Source organism: Meleagris gallopavo, chromosome 3 (assembly GCF_905368555.1).
Source record: "Meleagris gallopavo chromosome 3, MGAL_WU_HG_1.1, whole genome shotgun sequence".
Classification (NCBI taxonomy): domain Eukaryota; kingdom Metazoa; phylum Chordata; class Aves; order Galliformes; family Phasianidae; genus Meleagris; species Meleagris gallopavo.
Genome location: NC_139406.1, coordinates 24,232,760 through 24,250,871, shown reverse-complemented (window position 1 = coordinate 24,250,871; position 18,112 = coordinate 24,232,760). Strand labels below are relative to the sequence as shown.

General features: G+C 38.1%; 1 protein-coding gene across 7 annotated transcripts in view; it reads right to left on the bottom strand.

Moving 5' to 3' along the window:
- The window catches only part of CTNND2 (catenin delta 2), a 625,555-nt gene that overhangs the window by 17,820 nt on the left and 589,623 nt on the right, over nucleotides 1–18,112 (bottom strand). For 5 of the 7 annotated variants that reach the window (XM_085220451.1, XM_085220452.1, XM_085220456.1 and 2 more), the window contains one exon: nucleotides 12,038–12,163. The exons of the other annotated variants lie outside the window; for them this stretch is intronic. In XM_085220451.1, the coding sequence (XP_085076577.1) occupies nucleotides 12,038–12,163 (126 nt within the window). The remainder of the gene's footprint in view (nucleotides 1–12,037; nucleotides 12,164–18,112) is intronic. 7 annotated transcript variants of the gene reach the window in all.

The following is an 18,112-nucleotide window of genomic DNA, read 5'->3' as shown; positions in this document are numbered from 1 at the left end:
ATGTAAATTTTTAAAAACAACTGTTAAAAACTATAACAAATAGCTTGAGTCCAATAATCTTATCAAAGCATTAAAAGTGTAAGAAAAATACTTGTGTTATTTTCACATCTTCCATTAACAATAACTTACATGATAAATTTTTACTATAAGAACAAAGAAGCAAACTTGAGAAGCCCACGCCCTTATCCTGCTGTGGAAAAATGTTTCCCTTCTTCATTCTCTGAGGTCTTATGTTCTTATAAGAAAGGTGACCTCGATAATTTGCTTTGTTACAGTTTTCTGATGATTATTTCTTTTAAGCAGACTCCTCTGCTTAAGTAAGAGAATAGCAAGAGAATCAACTCTAGATCTGATAAAAGGAGAAGAAACAGGCTATCTCCATCCACGTGCAAAATAAAGAGTCATCAGCCATGCTTACACAGTGCTACTTGAAAGTGCTTTGAGCTCCATGGATCTGGAAGCACGTATGGCAATGCACAACGTCCTTTTGCATTCTTGTTTCCCACAAGTAAGTCCCTGACCAGTGAGGCACAGCACTCCCACAGCATCCTTCCATTGAGATGATCAAGAGACTGAGTCTGTGGAGTGTGATGGACACTATGCAGCAGCCTGAGCTGCTTCAGTGAGTCTCTAGGACTGTCTGCAACGGGAACCATCAAGAAGTTCACAAAAAACTCTTAAAAGGTGGGTCAGTCCCTTTAGAAAAGTGGTGCACAAAGCCCATGTTGCAGTGTTTCATTCTTTAAAGATAATTCTTTTTTCAAATTATCCATTTGAATATGAAAAATTATCCATTATTCATTCTTTTGCTGAGTGCTTAGTGACATTATGAAATAAGAATTATTACAGTCATGAATACAAGCTTGGAATTTTTACATCATGTCCACATAAGAAACTGGAGATCTATAAGTTGCTACAAATCAGTAGGAAGCACGAGCATAAACTGATACAAATTTACAGTGCAAACTTAATATGTATTAAGTAGCTTAATTACCTTTTTTTGCCCCTCTTTTAATAAAAAAAAGAAAAACAACAAAAACAACTGACCCAGGCCACTGTTTCCTCCTGTTCTCTACTACATCCTCTCTCTGCATTGTTCACTTTAATATCTAGAGCTACTTTCTGATGGGAAGTGGATGAAATTCACATGGACTTACAGAGGAATTGTGTGTGGCACCAGTTTTGCTTGGAAGAATATCAATCTATACTTTGTCAGCATTTCTTCCTCATCAACAGCATTGCAAAGTACCTCAGCAATAAGAGAATAAAATCCAGCTACAGCTGGGACGCTAGCAATAGCCTTTTTCTCTGTAGCACATCTGTTCCTCTTCTCCCTAAAAATCTTAGGTATTTTCACTGCTGAGAGTAGCGGCGGTTGTAAGGTCTTCAAAACAAATATGCTACAAACCTTAAAGTCTGCAAGCTGCAAGCCTGATTAGCTCAATAATCAGAGTTAGGTCAACAATAAACTCTAACATGAATACTGACCATGAATTGTTACTTGGCAATGCTTATGACTCAACAAGGCATACTGCACTGTGAAAAGCTTCACAGTATTTTTGCAGCTCATGGATGTCACATATTTCAAAACCTCAATACTTTTAAGTCATATGTATTTAGCTCTTCTCTGCTGCAAGGAACAAGGTCCTTCCCTTGGAAAGGTAAACTGTTTGTAACAAATTCATTACAACTATCCCCAGAAACAATTCCAAAAGCTATTAGCGTTAAATATTGAAACTAATTTTTAAGAGCCTTAAGGGAGTATTTTCAATTTAATGCTGAGATAAATAGCACCTGACGTGATGGCTGCTTTCATTAGTTTGTTTCAGCTCTAGTGCTTGTAATGAAATTTAATTAAATTGATTTGGGTACTTAAAGATACAGTATGTAAGTGTCCTGCAGAGAAGAAAACTAACTCAACACCAATGTGTGAGACTGCTTTTCAGAAACCAATTTATCAGCCACAAACCTGATCTAGGAGGGGAAGGGTAAGTCAAAAGGATCTGACAAACTGAAGAGTAGTTCTGTCACTGTAGTTCTGTTACAAGAATGGATGTGTTTGTTAACTGGCAGCAATTAATTAATAAGTAACAACTGCACACTACAAGAAGGCACACAACAACCGAAGTACACAAATATCACTGCATGTCCTTATCACCTTTTCCAAGGTAGCTTCTGTTGGGCTTTTTTCTAAATTCTGACTATAATGAATATGTGCATTTTCCCCCAATTACACTGCATTAAGTCAGATGTTAAAAGGTATGTGTCAGACCTTCATCAGCAGAGATGTATTTCTGATCATGTGCTTGTTGGAAACCTGCAGGGACTAGTTTTTGGGCTGGAGGCTTAATCATTGCAGAATACAAGTATGATACTATAGTCTCACTGATCAACTTTAACTGGGCTTAAGGAGTGAACATGTCCTTTGCCTTCCTGCTCAACTATAACAGCTCTCTTCAAGCCTATATGAAATAATTAGTTAGTCAGGGTGACTAACTAATATAGTTTGCTTTCTCCATATTATTTTTTCTGTGTTTAAAGATAGATAAGACAGCAGTTTTCTATAGTGTTTAAAATTTCCACATTGTGTTCAGTTTTCTTGTGTTTTCCAATTTCCATAACTCTGCAGTAGAGGAATCCTTGACTTCCTGAGGTGGGTGGTATCATAGACACTATCCATTTGGTTTGTTGTACAATAACACTATGAAGACAGAATGAAATTAAGCCATGACTGGAAGTGACAACATGCTAACACAATAGGGAACCAAAGCCTGAAGAACCCATAGGTTGAAGAGGTGAGAAGCCAAAATGGTGGAGTCAAGGGCTGCATGGTGTGATCGAAGATAGACATGGCCAGCTTGGATGACCTCATGACATCTGCTCCAAAATAAATCCTGTATCAGCTCAGTTGCTAACTGCCATGCAGCAAAAATAAAAACAAGCCCTGTGCTATGATGGATTATACTGATTGGCTGATGACACTGACTTGAAAGTCACCTGTGGTTTAGAAAAACTGCTGTGGCTGCACGCACAGGAGTATCTGTCTATGCTGAAGAGTGTTTTCTGTTCTGTCTCCTGGCTACTAACTTCCTTGACAGGAAGAAAGAGTGTATCTTCAGAACATTTTCTTTTCAGAAAAAACACTCTGAGGAGAACAAACAAAAATGATACAACCAATCTGATAATGAATTGGCTGAAACCCAAGAAACTACAGAAGAAGTGTCCCTTCTGCTCAGTTTGCAGACTCCCCGGTATGTTATTTCTTGCCTCAAACCTGATCCTGTTCATGACTTCATTTAACAGACATTTTGCCAAATGATTTAAATCACACAGGATCAGACTTGTTTTGTCCTCCCTCTTCCCCTAGCTGCAAGCCAGCATTTTACTGGTTTCAGTATATTAACTGTAATAGTAACTGTTTATGGTAGGTAATAAGCTGCAGAAATGTAAAGTTTTTATAGGTAACTACTGGCAGGAACTGGTAACTAGACCCAGAACAAGTGGATGATATAGCAAAATAGGCAGAATGCCTCTAAGAAAGTACATAACATAGTATGTACTTGGTTTGAAACTCAGCCAGAAATTGCTGAAGGAGTTGCTGGTGTTGTCTCTTTCACAATCTCAGGCCCTGCTGTCAGGTTAAATGAAACTTTCTGACTGGTGTGCACCTGTATGACACCATCTACAGTAAAAGACAAATCTGATGTGAACTAAGTCAAGGCTCATCAGACTTACACAGGTCTGGGCAATCCTTCATCGGAATGTGTTGTCACGACATTAATAACACATAACAGAAATTAGAACTGGATCATATTATCTATGTACCATGACATACGGAAGTTATGTACGTGACTTGACTGCCGTGAGAAATCCGAAATTATAGCAAGGCTGTGGTGATCCACACACGTGTCTAGCTGAGCTCTTAAATGGGATATTTGACATAGTGCAGTTGAAATGCTTAACAAGCATTGCATTTATCATTAGGATTTACAACCTTCACAACCAATCACATTGTTTTGCTCTAGTACAATAAGGAAGAAAGAACATTTCCCAAAGTTTCTCCTCAGTAGGCTGTTCCATCAGGACAGCTGCCAAGACAGCAAGTCTGACTTCTCTCCATCTGCCTGCCCCACTGCAGTGGATCCAAACCACCCCCATGAACTCACATGAATATTCAGCTCCCTAGCAGTGCTGCTTTGAATACAGCAGTGAAGTGGTCAGCTGCTGAAGGACAGGAGAGATGGCTGTTCCCTAAAAAGGCCCCTGTCTTTGTACTAGAAGTGTGTTACTTTGAAAAACAGATTTTAACTGAATTAAAACTGCTGGAAACGCTCATCAAACAAAACAACTAGTTCTAGATAAAACATCTATATTTAAAAATACAGTTGTCCTTTTTTTTTTTTTGTACTTTAAATTTACAGTGCTAGATCCTATTATCAGTATACAGCTCCTGAATAGATCATCCTGTCCAGATATGCTTGTGTGTTTTCAGAGAAAACTCAAAAGGAGCAGGAAATTCTTGGGCATTGATCTACTTTACGATGTACTCTGAATTAATCTACTTTCCTGATTTTTTTTCTCTTTTAATGCCATCAGCCAAGTTACAAACACTTCTAAATAGGATATTGACGTTTATACTCCTAAGGTTTTGTCTTCTACTTCCAAGGTGGGAACTCCGGATACGTTGTTGGGATGGAGGCATTGTCCCAGCTAACACATTTGTGTGCTGATAGGTTAAATCCTTTGAATTTCAAAGACTGCAAATGGAAATCTGGAGTAATTTCACTGAATGCAAAAGACATAGGAATGCTGACCCTAATTCTCCTGTTTCCACCCCTCTCCCAAACAGTTATGAGCCAGGGCCTCAAAATCAACAGATAATGGGAAATGAAGATTTGAAGATTTTAGTATTCGTATTTATAGTCGTTTCCACAGCTTACGAAAGGCAGAAGGTTACTTAAAGCAGAGAAATTCTGCAAGCACAGGTGATTTGAAAATATTATAATCATTCAGTTAAAGTGCAGGAGATGCTTACAGTACAGCACTTGCACTTTGTGGTTGTAAGAAGGTGGAAGTGGTTAAAAACTGGCTGCTTTCCATGACTCCATGACAACTAACTGATTACAGGTTATGCTGAGGGCACCTGCAGCAGCATGAGCTTGGGATGGAGGCTGCTCAGTTCTCCTTTGCCCTCGTGTAATTCAATGTGAGGACAGGAAGCTCCCCACTGAGAGTATTGTGGGAACAGTGCAATCCCTTGAGCAAAGGCAAAAAGCAAGGGTGATGCTCCAAGAACAGAAAGCACAAGCCCTTCACCAGCGTGGCTACTTCTGGAAACTCTCAGCCCTCTCCTTGGGTGCCTCCCCACTGTGGGATTCTCACACCAGATCTGTATGACTGCCGGTGGGCCGTGCACCCGTCAGGCGCCTTTCTTATCATGTGCAGGAGGCTTAATCTTGGGGTTTCTCTCCTTTTTGCTCTGAATTTAAATGCATAAACTCACCTTACTTCCAACCATCTGCATCACAGACACAGAAAAACTTCAACTTCTTATGAAGCTGTAAGAGAAACATCTATTCAGGGCGGTGTAAGGCTAAAAAAGGGCTCCTGGTCAGACAGTCATTTACAATAGCAGAACTGCCTGGCATTGAATGAGGATTATTAAGTTTTCTGCAGGGCATTTTTAAAGTGCCATTCTCAGAATCAGCAGTCGGACTCATTCTTCGCTACATGAGACACATACCCTTTGGCTCACACCTCAGCAGCCCTGTGAGACGAGATACTACTCTCAGATTGTCAGCCTTCAACACCAACCTTATCTCTCATATTTTTTTCTCCCTGGTTCATACTTGTCATCTCAATGCCTGAGGTACTATAGTCTTCTGAGAGCACTACCCATTTTTCTCTTTCAAAATACTTCAGATGGCCTTGCTTTGCCAGGTTTTCTTCAAATGCTTTTACTTTGTAGCATGATTAGCTTCTGATCAGGAATCTCTTGCTGTAATTTTAGATCTCATCCCTAGATTTTAGCGATGGACAAACATACGATAAGGGAGAGATATGTTAATTACTTGCCAAATCTATCTGAGTGAAAAACAGCCAAATAACTCTCCCTGTTTGTCTTTTTTTTTTTTTTTTTTTTTTTAACAGTGCAACTCCAGTAGGTTTCAGGAAATCAGTGAGGCATCACTTTGCCTATCCATAATTAATTATTGATTTCCTGTTGGGTGAGTTGGGAGGATGACAACACCTAATCTGATGAATAAAACAGCTGTTAGAAAGGGGAACTGCACGTGAGGCAAAGCATGAAGGACAAGTCTTCAGATACAGCAGAGTTCATCATTCATTTTACTGAGGTTATATGCAGCGAAATAATAAACCTTTCAAAACACAGCAATAAAAAGAAATAAATTCATTTTTCAAAGTATCACTTTGCCTCTCATACAGAAATGAAATTATTTGAATCTATCTTACAGGAAATGATGGCAGTATCTGCCCCTTCAGCTATGACTTCTGTTCTCTTCCCATTTCCCATGCATAAAGTATGTAAATTACAATTTAAATGATAAAAATCTCAAAGAACTATTTTTGCTTCCATCTTGTAAATACAGAGAAAACTTATGTCTCAGAAAGCATTTACAATAATTTTTGACTTGTATTGTCATTTGTATCCCCGTAATGCAATTTAATCTCTCTTAACATGTCCATGCCCCAGAAATGCAATCTCTGGTTCTTTCCAGAGTCAAAATTTCAGGGACAATTAGTGTTTTATGCATAGGGATAATTTCTTAAGCCCACTGTTTTTATAAAGACTATAAACCAATCAACAACCCTTACTCTTACTTATGTACCAAGTCATAAATCAAACAAATACAGCTCTTCTGCTATATCTGCTAATCCACAATAAAATCACTATCAGAATCAAACTTCCACAGTTGTTTCTGATGAAAATGGTAGGCTTATGGACAATGGCTGTGACGAAATAGCAACAGGATTCTGTGCCTCCTATAAGGCAGCACTGTAGCTGAATACTGGGGATTGCTTCATTCAAATGTGGAACTGTCTGACAAACAAGGAATCAGTGTCTCTGCAGAAAAATCCCTATATAATGCCCTGCTGTCTCTGATTTCCACTCAGAAGTTCTTGCAAAATAAAAATTAAATTAGAGTTAGACATCTGAGTGATTGTTACTAAGCTGCATGAGTTTTAGGGGTGTTTACCTTGAACATGTAGTTAATCAGTATGCACAGACATTAAGAAAGAGAAATGCATCTTATTTTTTACTGAAATACCACTAGGAGTTTTTATTTCAGTACATGAGAATTTTAGTATTGTTAACCCAAAAAGCAATACACTTTTAGTGCCCTAATTGCACCAAAGCCTATAACCCTTACTCTGGGGGAACCACAGCTTTCTCAGTAAAAATAAAAGTAATAAAATGAATTAAGAAACTGTCAATGACACTTTTCATTTTCTCCTTCTTTCAGGAAGCATCTATAGCTCTTCTAGCAAGATGAACTATATAATCTTAGAAATGAAATAAAACAACTCAGAACAAAGCATGTGTACTACAAGAGACTTTTCAAAATACATATTTAGGCCACTTTGGTAGTCTGTTGTTTTAGGGTGCAGTTTTAGGGTGATGAGACAAAACAAATACAGAGGACTTCCAGCAATTCTGTCACTGCCTATTTTTAGATCAGATAGAACATCAAAGAACTGAGAACTTGCCATTGACGTACCAGCTTAATATTTCAACAAAATCTGACTATATTTGCATGAACTAGCCATATTAAACAAACATTTTTATTTCCTCACAGGACCCCGAAGAGCTAAGATTATGATAGCTGTATTAGGATTATGTTGCTACACTTATGCATGGTAGTTATATTTCTCAAATGAATTTTTGAGAAAAGGATTGATGTGAATAAAAACAGTTTGCCCTAGCATACATTGTTACAAGACAATTTGTTTCTATCTGAAGAACTTTTGGATTTCTTTCCGTATTAAGTTACACTTTGTCTGCTAGCAACTGATGCTATTTATGTACATATTTTACAATTTTCATACATTACTTAAGAAGAGCAGCAATGTTCCCAGTTCAGAAAGATATGCTGATAATTTTTTGGGATATATACTGTATTCAAGAACTAAAACGTAGGCTTATACTGAAGGACTGTGCTTTGAGAGGAAAAATTCTGTAGATGTGTGTGAGAATCCTTCTTTGTTTTTCGGCTCAAAACTTGCTTCCTGAGGTATTTCTTGTGATAAAACTCTGATTGATTTGTTGAGGAGGCAAGTGATGGGTGCTACCGTGTGACAATTGACATCACTTTGGGAACATTTGAAAGCCCCTTCCTCCAGAGCTGCTTGCCTCTGGAAGAGAGTGCTCAGGAGTGTTTACTGGCGGAAGATCTGGCCTGTGACTAAATAGCTCCAGCTTGGTATGGGAAAATTGGGGAATGATACCATCGTGTCCTGTGAAAAACAGGATGCAGATGGCCATCCCTGCTCCTTATCCTGCATCTTATCTGCTGGCAAGGCCCGGAAGATAGGAACAAAGGAGTTTCTGCTGAGATCCCAGAGCCAGAAGCTGCCACTCCAAGGAGAGCTGACTCAACCACGTTGGATTTGAGCTGTCACTCCAAAATAGCTGACTTAACCATTTTGAAAGCATTGAAAAGGAGCCATCATGGCTATAGTCACCGTTGCCGTTTTTGTCGTCAAAGAACAACAATGCCCGATGACCCATCACTACTGAAGATCAATGACTGAACTATGAACCACGCTGGATCCATGGTGGTGACTATCTCCTTATTGCTTCCTATCAAGAGTCCTTGCTTCTTCTTTCCTATCTTTTCTATCGCTCTCCTTCCCTTCCCCATTACCCTAACTCATAATAGTGTCCGTCCTCCCTTTTCCCATTTCCCTGATTAGGATTTATAATAAACTGGGCGGACCAACATTTGAACCGTTGTTTCTTAATCTCAAGCTGGGTATACAGATATTAAAAGAACCTCATCTCCCTCCTATAAATCGGAGCGAGACAATGTGACCTTCCGTTTATGCATACCCCTTCAGAGGATGTTTCAGAAACTTCAGTAAGATATAATTCCCTTCAGAAGGAAGGCTCTAAGTTAAAGGGCTGCATTTTAAATTTTCTTTACTTCAGAGAAGTTCAAAAGGTGGAGTACTTTAAAGACAGACTTAATGCAACTCTGAGGTTAAATTTCTGTCTTCTAAATCTACACTTTGTCACCTAAAAATGGAGTGGAGTTTTCAACTGAAACACAAAAGCTTACTGCCAATGCAGTAGATGCTTTGGCATTGCATGTGTATTAGTCATCCCAGAGAAGAATTTGGGCAAACTATGATCAGCATCTCTTGAGACAAGCAGGTTTTGGATAAGAATGGTGTCACCTTCCGAAAAACTCAAGCTGATAATTTAGAAGAATCGATCCTGAGTTCTTGCTGAAATACTGCTTATTATGGAGCTGAATGTTAAAGGAAAGTACCATCGTGCTTTCAAGGCCCTCAGGGGAAAAGCCACAGTCAGTCATAGCTGCATATATTTTCTAAGCTCACAGCTCAAACCATGAAGGTTTATTCCTTTATCCCAATCTCTGTTTCTTCAGACGCCATGCTTAAAGGCAGCAGCATCTCCTAGTTCTATGCTGTGCTGTGAGTTCATTTCACATTCATGTAGACATACAGATATATGCATGTACAGATAATTACCAGCATGGATGGAGATATGTCATCACACTGGTATATGTGTATTTTTAAGGAGTGTGGGATGATTACTTTGGGTTTAATGGAGCTCAGCCATCACATTTGATTTTTCTAGATTTTATTCAGTGAAAGAGCATCCATCAAAATAGTGTAGGGACGTGCTTCAGCTACAGAGGATATTTTTATTGAAAGTACTATCATCAGTATGGAATCTTCAATTCAGTGTAAACTGTATCTTACAGCTAACATTTAAAATACAGTAGAAAAAACAAAATTCTTATTACAAAGAATCATAAATACTGAAATAACTAAAACAACTGAATAACTGTTTTGCCTTGTTTAGCTAAGCTCCATTTATCTGCAGAATTCCCTCTTCAGAGTCAGTGATTTTGCCTGAAATAGCTACATTTCAATTGTACAAACAGTATATTACTTAAGCAGAAAGCTGGCAACAAAAAAACACAAGTCTTAAAAATTACTTGGCAGTTCAGAATGATTCTTAAAAAATCAATCCTTGGGAAGACATACGTCATCAAAAGAAAGGTAAGTGAAACAATAAGTTTATACTATGCAGTGATGGAGCCTTGTGGTAACTGAGCTGTAAAAAATCATACAAAGTTAAGAAAAACAAAATTCCAGACTAACACATCACTCCTCATTGATGTGTCTTCTATCTCTAAGAAAAGTTGAGAAAAGATTAACAGATAATTCTTTGGCCTGCAGCTAATACTTGTTATTGTCTGTGGAATATAAAATATGTCTTCACTTTAATTAAAAAATATATATTTGCATATGTGTTGGGAAAAGTAAACCTGCCTTGTATAAACATTAGAAACTAATGTATGGCATCAAGTGTAGAATTATTAATAATACAAATCACAAAAATCAAGAATACCAATTTTTCTATGATACTGAAACCAGTGACGATTTCATGCTTGAGTATTTAACTGGACTATCATGTGAAAAAAAGTTCCAGTTAAAATGCTCATTTAAAAGTGAGTAATGTCTTTTTAGACACGAAAGACTGATAAAGAAAAAATAGAAAGCATGTATTTGAAGACTATAATTTCTTTTGCTATATTGTTTACAGAATCTATATCTTGCAGTATTACTCAGATGATGCTTTTAAAAAGCTTGAATAGTTTAGGCCCACATAAAATTTCCAAATTTCCCTTATTTAATATCAATTTAGGAATTTGCTTAATTCCTGTTGAACAAAATAAGGGAATGTCACACATCAAGATTAAATGCTTCACAATTCAAAAAAATCATATTCCTGTTACGCAGAGATTAAAAAGATTTACTCTAACCTTGAAAGATATTTATGGCTGAGGTATTAAAATGAGATCTCCTCTGATGTTTTCCTCTTCTAGGCAAATTCAGTATAGAAAAAGCAAATTGAAAGAAATAGCTTAACTGCTGTGTTCTGCGTTACTGGCAAGAACACGTAAAATTATATTTTCCCCACATATATTATTGTAAGAAATACATGTATGTGAAGGTTTCTACATGGATTTATTTGGATGTCACACGTAGATAGAAGATGTTATTTTGTTCTTGCAGTAATGCCACACAGTCACACTTTATCATTAAAAACATATTGGAAGAAAAAGAAAAGACTATACGTGGTTAGGGAAAAGGAATTTTAGTACCTAAATTAAATAGTGCCTTTAATAAAAAATATACAGTTGTGCTAATTCTCATTAACTGGACTTAAGGTTGATGGAAATCTCCTTTGCTCTTTATTAACAAAGATTTTGGAAATTGTAATATTGAGAATTTCATTGACTACTGGACACACTGATTTTCCTGTGATGTCCTAGCTCCCCTAGGATCCTCAAACTGAAATACCAAGCTATTGCTTTTCTCCTAAAGATGTCACAGAAAAGAAAGCAAAGTGCTTAATAAATTTAATCTGCTACTGCAACACAGTGCTTATCAATATCTGTCATTCTGTTTGAAAGGGTCTGACAATCAAAAAAATGAGTTACAGAAATAATGAAGACTGAAAGGGATCTGGATGGACCTCACTTATCCCTCTCTGGTATACGCTGCCCTGAGAGAGCAAAGCTCTGTGTATCTTACACTGCAGAAATGAATGGGACTGCTCCTTAAGTGAAGTGAGCAGCTTTCAATCTAGGAACTATAGAGTTTACTAAAATAAAATGTATAATTTTAAAATATATCCTCTAGTAAGATTTTCCTACTTTTCATTCAAACATCTTCCATAGAACTCTTCTGGGTACAAACTTCAGTATGCATTAAACATAACAATTCAACACTGATCAGCTGACAGCCAGAATACCTGGGATGGGGAATAGATTCTGGTTTCTTGGCTCTGGGAGAGAGTATGCTGAGCGTGCCATGACCCAGAGTGGTGGGTTGGTGAAAATCCTCTGTCCTCAGCCACAATGAAGCTTGGGGCCGCCCACTGCCATAAATCAATCAATCAGTCAATCATTTATTAATCAGGTATTGCATTTTCAAAATTAATATAAAAATGGGCTCTAGACAATGCCTTCTCTGTAAAGACAATTCAGGTTTATATTACAGTGAGTGGAGGGGCTACCTTACATTAATCCACCCTTGCTCTGAAAGGGTGACATACATACATCCAGAAAAAGCCTCCACCATTATATAGTAATACATTTAGTCCCACTGAAAGATCAGTACATTATCAGTTTGAGCACATGTATAGTCCTTCAAGTTAAGCCACATTTTGACAAACTTCAATGTTCTGGATTTGGAATTTAGATCTTGATATAGGGTTTAAGTTCTGCATAGGCCTTTTCATCAGATAAATTTAAACTAAAAACAGCATCTTTTCAGAGTATGGTGATAACGTCACCAGAAGAAAATCCAAAAGATGTGTTCCAAGTCTACATGTTAACGTGATGCAATTAATAGCTCTGAAGACTGAGTAGGTGTATTTTACTGAAGAAAGACTTTAGATTTTTAAAGCACCTTGACTAAAGCTTTGAAGTCTATTGCTGGCAATTTTCATGGAACATTTAGCAATAAAGGACCTTCTCACAGATTCATCAGTTTATTATTCTGAAAGTCACATGAAAAGAGTATCCTCTCCTAGATCTAGACCCACTTCACAGCTTGTAAGGCTTCAGACAATTTTAAATATCGTTTCCAGCCAACAAACAGACAAAGCCATTTCAGAGTGACTACTCTGACTTCATTAAATGCCTCTCAAAATACTTTTCCTAGTGTAAATGGCATGGTACACACTGAAGGACCATCACCTTTGTCAGCCTCCCTAGTTTGAAGTAATTGGCTACATTTTTTTTCATGCAGTAGTTGAAGAGGACAGATATTTCTATTATTCCATGCAGAACAGAAACCTATGACAATAAATGGAAAAGAAAAATAATTCCTACAAATTCTTTATGATCTCTACTTATATCCTGGAAGACAGAGTAACTGTAAACGTAATGAGAATGTAAAGAGACATTTTGTTGCAGTCTAAGTGGATATGCAAAGCAAAACAATTAATAGAAAACATTCTTCCTGACAGTTCCTTTAGCTCTTTCATGTTACAAGCATTTAAGCTAACTGTAGCTTGTTTTAGGCTAATAATTTTTCTTTCATGTTAAATTCATTTAGTTTCCCTTTTTGCACAACCCTTTTGCTCAAATTTCCTCATGTAATTTAACAAGTGTTTGAGAACAGCTGGTTATTTCTTGAATATTGAGATAGATAGTCTACCATCTGCAGCTAACTGAAATCTGCTCTCCTACAGTCATATTCACATCTGGTTTTCCCAGGTGCCTTCACATCTTCAGCCAGCGATCACACTAGAGTCTACTGTGGGGTCTTGTGTTCCCCTCTTGGAAATAGGTGCCTTTGGAAGGAGCACTACAATAGTTCCTTGGATTTTGCGTGGGTGCCTAAACCATAAATAGGGCAGGATCTCTCTCTGGAGACTGTAAATTGCACTTAGCCCTCTCACTGATAGTACAGGTTGCCCAGATAGTTCAAGAAGAAGGGTGGACCACAACTCCCAAGCACAAGGACAAGCTAGGCAGCTCCCCTACTCGTTTTATGTAAGTGCTGAGTCACTGGTATGCCCTCTGCCTATGGATTACATAACCATTAACAACTTTCAAAAATCAGATTTTAAGTGTTAAGGAAGGGACTCCTGAGGACAGAAGCAGATAAAATAAGTGACCTTTTATGGAAACGTAAGTCTTATTTATACTGCCTTTTTGATTAAACACAGCATAGCGTAAACTCTTTTACAAGAAACATTTATATCCCTAACTTAAGTTGGTTTACCAGATTTCCCATGCCTTCTATCTCACCCATTTGTGGGCTTTTTTTTTTTTTTTTTTTTTTTACATTTTTCAGGATAAAAAAACTAGATAGGACCTTAAATTTTTATTGTCTCAAAACAGAATACTCTATGCACTCTCAGCCAAATACACGAACACACCAAGACAAGGCACATTGTTTGATTTGTTCAATAAAGTTATCTGAGTCACTGTGGTTGCGGCAGCAGATTTTGGCTTTCATTGACCCAGAGAAATGGGCAATGCTGGACAGACACAGAGTGGCACAATGAAATCAGACTATTCTTTTAAGCAGCACAGCTGAAGTTGGCACCCTGAGATCTGTCTATTTTGGCTATTTTGTATGCAACAGGGAGTTCTTAAGGCTTCCTTAGAGGCTGCATAATTTAGGTTTAACTACACAGGCATATTAATGTTGCCCTGGTTGAAGCTGTAGGGCATGCTCACAAATGATGGGATGGGGCTTGCACTGCTTACCCTACCTATGGCAATCCTGTTCATGGCAGCAGTGAGGGAACAAGATTTTGACTCTTGCAATTCCCTGCACTTCACAGACAGGAATCTATTAGGGATTGCCGCAAGAAGGAAATCGGTGCCTATGCACTTCTTGGCTTTCTTCACAGGTTTGGCAAATCATTAAGTGACTTGCTACAAGAACCCCCGCCTCTGGATAAACTTTCAGTCAGTGCAGATTATGTTCTGCCAACTGTGAAGTGATTCCTGTAATGTTGAGCAAACGTAGAAGAGTGCGTGACGTTTTCATGTTTTTATTGACGTAATCGTATAATTGGGCTAAATCTATTGACTACCACTGTATTAAACTTAAATAAGTATTGTCCTTTCCCCACTACTACAAGGATAAAACGTCCATTCTTTCTACTTCTCCTTATTTTATCTACTTTAAACACGCAGCTATAAAACATACCATCATTCAAATTGTTTGATTACACTATTTCTTGAACAGTAAGGTAAGTGCTGTTGATTTTCCCTAAATATGATGTGATACTCGTAATTTGCCTGTATTACAATATAAAACTGTGTCTCCATATGCCACCAATTCTTTGAAAATAATTGTACAGATACTTTAATATATAGAAAGAAATTGCAAATGATTATGCAATGGGATTTACCTGCCCTTCAAAAAAGCTGTGAAAATGCAAGATACTGTCAAGTGCTGATTGTATTATACTGTCAGCTGTATAGTCACTCAATTTTACTAGAATAAATATCTTAATTGGACAAAGATTATACTGGGCAATTTTATTGCATAACTAGCTGACTATTATAATAATGCAAACATTTGCTTCTTTCCAATTATAAAAACATTATCTTTCCAACAGTCCTGAAATATAGGCATCCAGCACAACAGCCTATTACAGGCAAGTTTAATAAATATTGTGACTTCGTTAAGGTTAGTGCATGTCCTTTTTTTTTAAAGAAAAGAGAATTTTAAGAAAACTATCCAAACATTTGGAGCACAAGAAACTGCACTGATATGATGCTTGGCAGCATATATAATGAAACATGAATATATAAGTATAGACATAGGTCACTTTGAAAGTAATGCCTCCTACTTATTTCCATAGAAAATACAGCTGATACAAAGAGCACAATAATTTGAAAGAGCAAATTCTCTGCTGAAAAGTGCTGTTTTCCAACATAGCCAATACAATTAGCTATGCACTTTCAGCAGTGATGAACAAGAGCATGCATGCCACGCTTGTAAAAATCCGTGCAAGTGGAGGTGACCCACTGTTTCACAGCTACTATAATGGTGTCGTTGCTAAGGAAATGCAGTCCATCTTTCATTGCCTCAAACAGATGGAAGTCAGAAAGTGCTGAATCTGGACTGTACAGTGATAGAATGGTCCAGCCAAGAGTGGCAATGTGCTCCATGTTTTTCACACTGGTATGAGGTCTGGCGTTATTTTGTTGCAAGAGAAAAACTGTCTTCTCTGGTCTGACTCTGGAATTTGGAGCCTTCAGCTTAGCCAGCATTGTGGTGTAACAGTCAGAGTTGATGGTTTTGTGTGGGTTCTGGGAAATCCAGAAGAATCACCCCTTTTCTACTGCAAAAGAGAATGCACATCGCTTTACCTGCTGAGAGCTGTGTCTCAAACTTTTTCTTCAATGGGGAATTCACATGTTGTTATCCACACACTGCCATAGTGGTGACACCACATCTTATCACTGTGAATGATGTGATCTGAGAATCTGTCACCTTCAGCCTTGTATTGGTTCAAGAGGTTCTGCCAAACTTGCATACAGTGTTTTTTTCTGTGAGCAATCTGGGGATCCACCTGGTGCAAAATCTGTGATATTCCAACGATGCCACAATCATTTCCAACACACTGAAGCTGATATTCATCTCTATACAGGGTTCCCTGGTCACAATCTGCAGATTTGCACTGATGAGCAGATAAAAATGCTCTTCATTTTGTGCTGTGTCAGCTATGGATGGTTGCCTGGAACATGGCTTGTCTTTCACATTGCTATCACCGCTGCTGAAACGAATCACCCACCCCTCGCTGTGCTCACATGCACTGTTTGGGCTCCATTAATGTTCAGCAAGCATTGATGAATGTCAGTGGGTACAATTTTTTCATATGCACTTCCATGTTAGATGCCATCTTGTCAGATCGCCCCTCTGCTGCCATCTGTCACACGGCAACAAAATGGAATGGAATATTGGTGGGAAGGTTCATCCGCTACCATACCAGCTGTTGCCATACCACCAACATCCACCAGCATACTTAAATAGGAGGCATTACTTTCAGAGCAGCCCTTCTAGCAGAGAATGAACTTCACTTCAAGATTTAGCGAAGTCTGTAGGAATTAGCCAATACTGTGATTTTTAAACCTCTTCCTGAGAATACAGACAATCAGACTCTCCAAGAATATTCCGGAAGCTACCTCAAAGTATAGCCTGCCCTATTTTCCATACCACAAGCATGCATTTGTGGCCTCAGAAAATGTTCTTCTAAGCATGCAAGGTGCTTAGTATCCAAGCATGCCTAGTATTTAAGTACATTACTGGGCACATTCACATTGGCAGCCAACAGAATGTCCTTTAGGCAGCAATATATTTAAAAGCCACACAGCATATAGATTACCTTGTGCATGGAGCAACCTCAGGAACCACTTATCCATCACAGCATACATATAAAGCTAGAAGGCTGAAAATGAGCTAGTCATGGTATGAAACTTGAACAGATTATGGTGTAATAAAGTTTAGCCTCTACAGTGCAGCCGCCCACATGCTTGAAAGTCAGGCTATGGAGACCTCAAGCCTGCTCCTGCCTTGCCTCAAGAAAAGTCTACTTTAGCTCGTGTTTGCTTCCATTTCATAATGGGACAACTGAGTATCAGACATTACTCAGAATGCCTTTACATACTGTACCCCTATGATTCCAAAGGGTGATTGAAACTAATGGAAGTGAACAATGGGAGAAACTCAATAATTGCCTTCCTTGCTCCTCAGGGAGATGCAAAGCAGAGCTGAGGCATGCAGAAGAACAGCATTTCAAGCAGAAGATCAGCTTCAGAGAGTTTGAGATTTAGAGCATAAATTCCACATAACTAAGTTCACTCCTTGTGCCAAACACACACAGCATGGACTACACCACTGTGAACTTTCCCTCTCTTACATCCCAGCCTTAACCAGGACCTGAACTTTTCTGCCAGATGAAGTTCTTAGCCTTCTTTGTTGAGACCACAAATAGCAACTATATAAACTGTGAAATTCCACATAGTAAGCAGACCCTTGAAAACTAAGCCTGCAGAATGATGATTACACAAGCAGTGTAGTTATAGTGTATAACCATGGTGTAATTCAGTCTGGAAATATTCCACAATAAATACTTGGATACATTGTCATTTACTAAGTAGACACTTATTTTTAAAAACTACAGGAAATTTATTTCACAGGATCACATTACCAGCACTGCAATTCATTTTTAAGAGGTTAGCAGGCCTCAAGGGAATCATATGGTACCCTCTACAGACTGTCTAAAAACCAAGTTTGATGCTACTGTCTGCCAGCTGACTGGAAGCGAAGCTATCAAGTTTCAGCTCAGCTT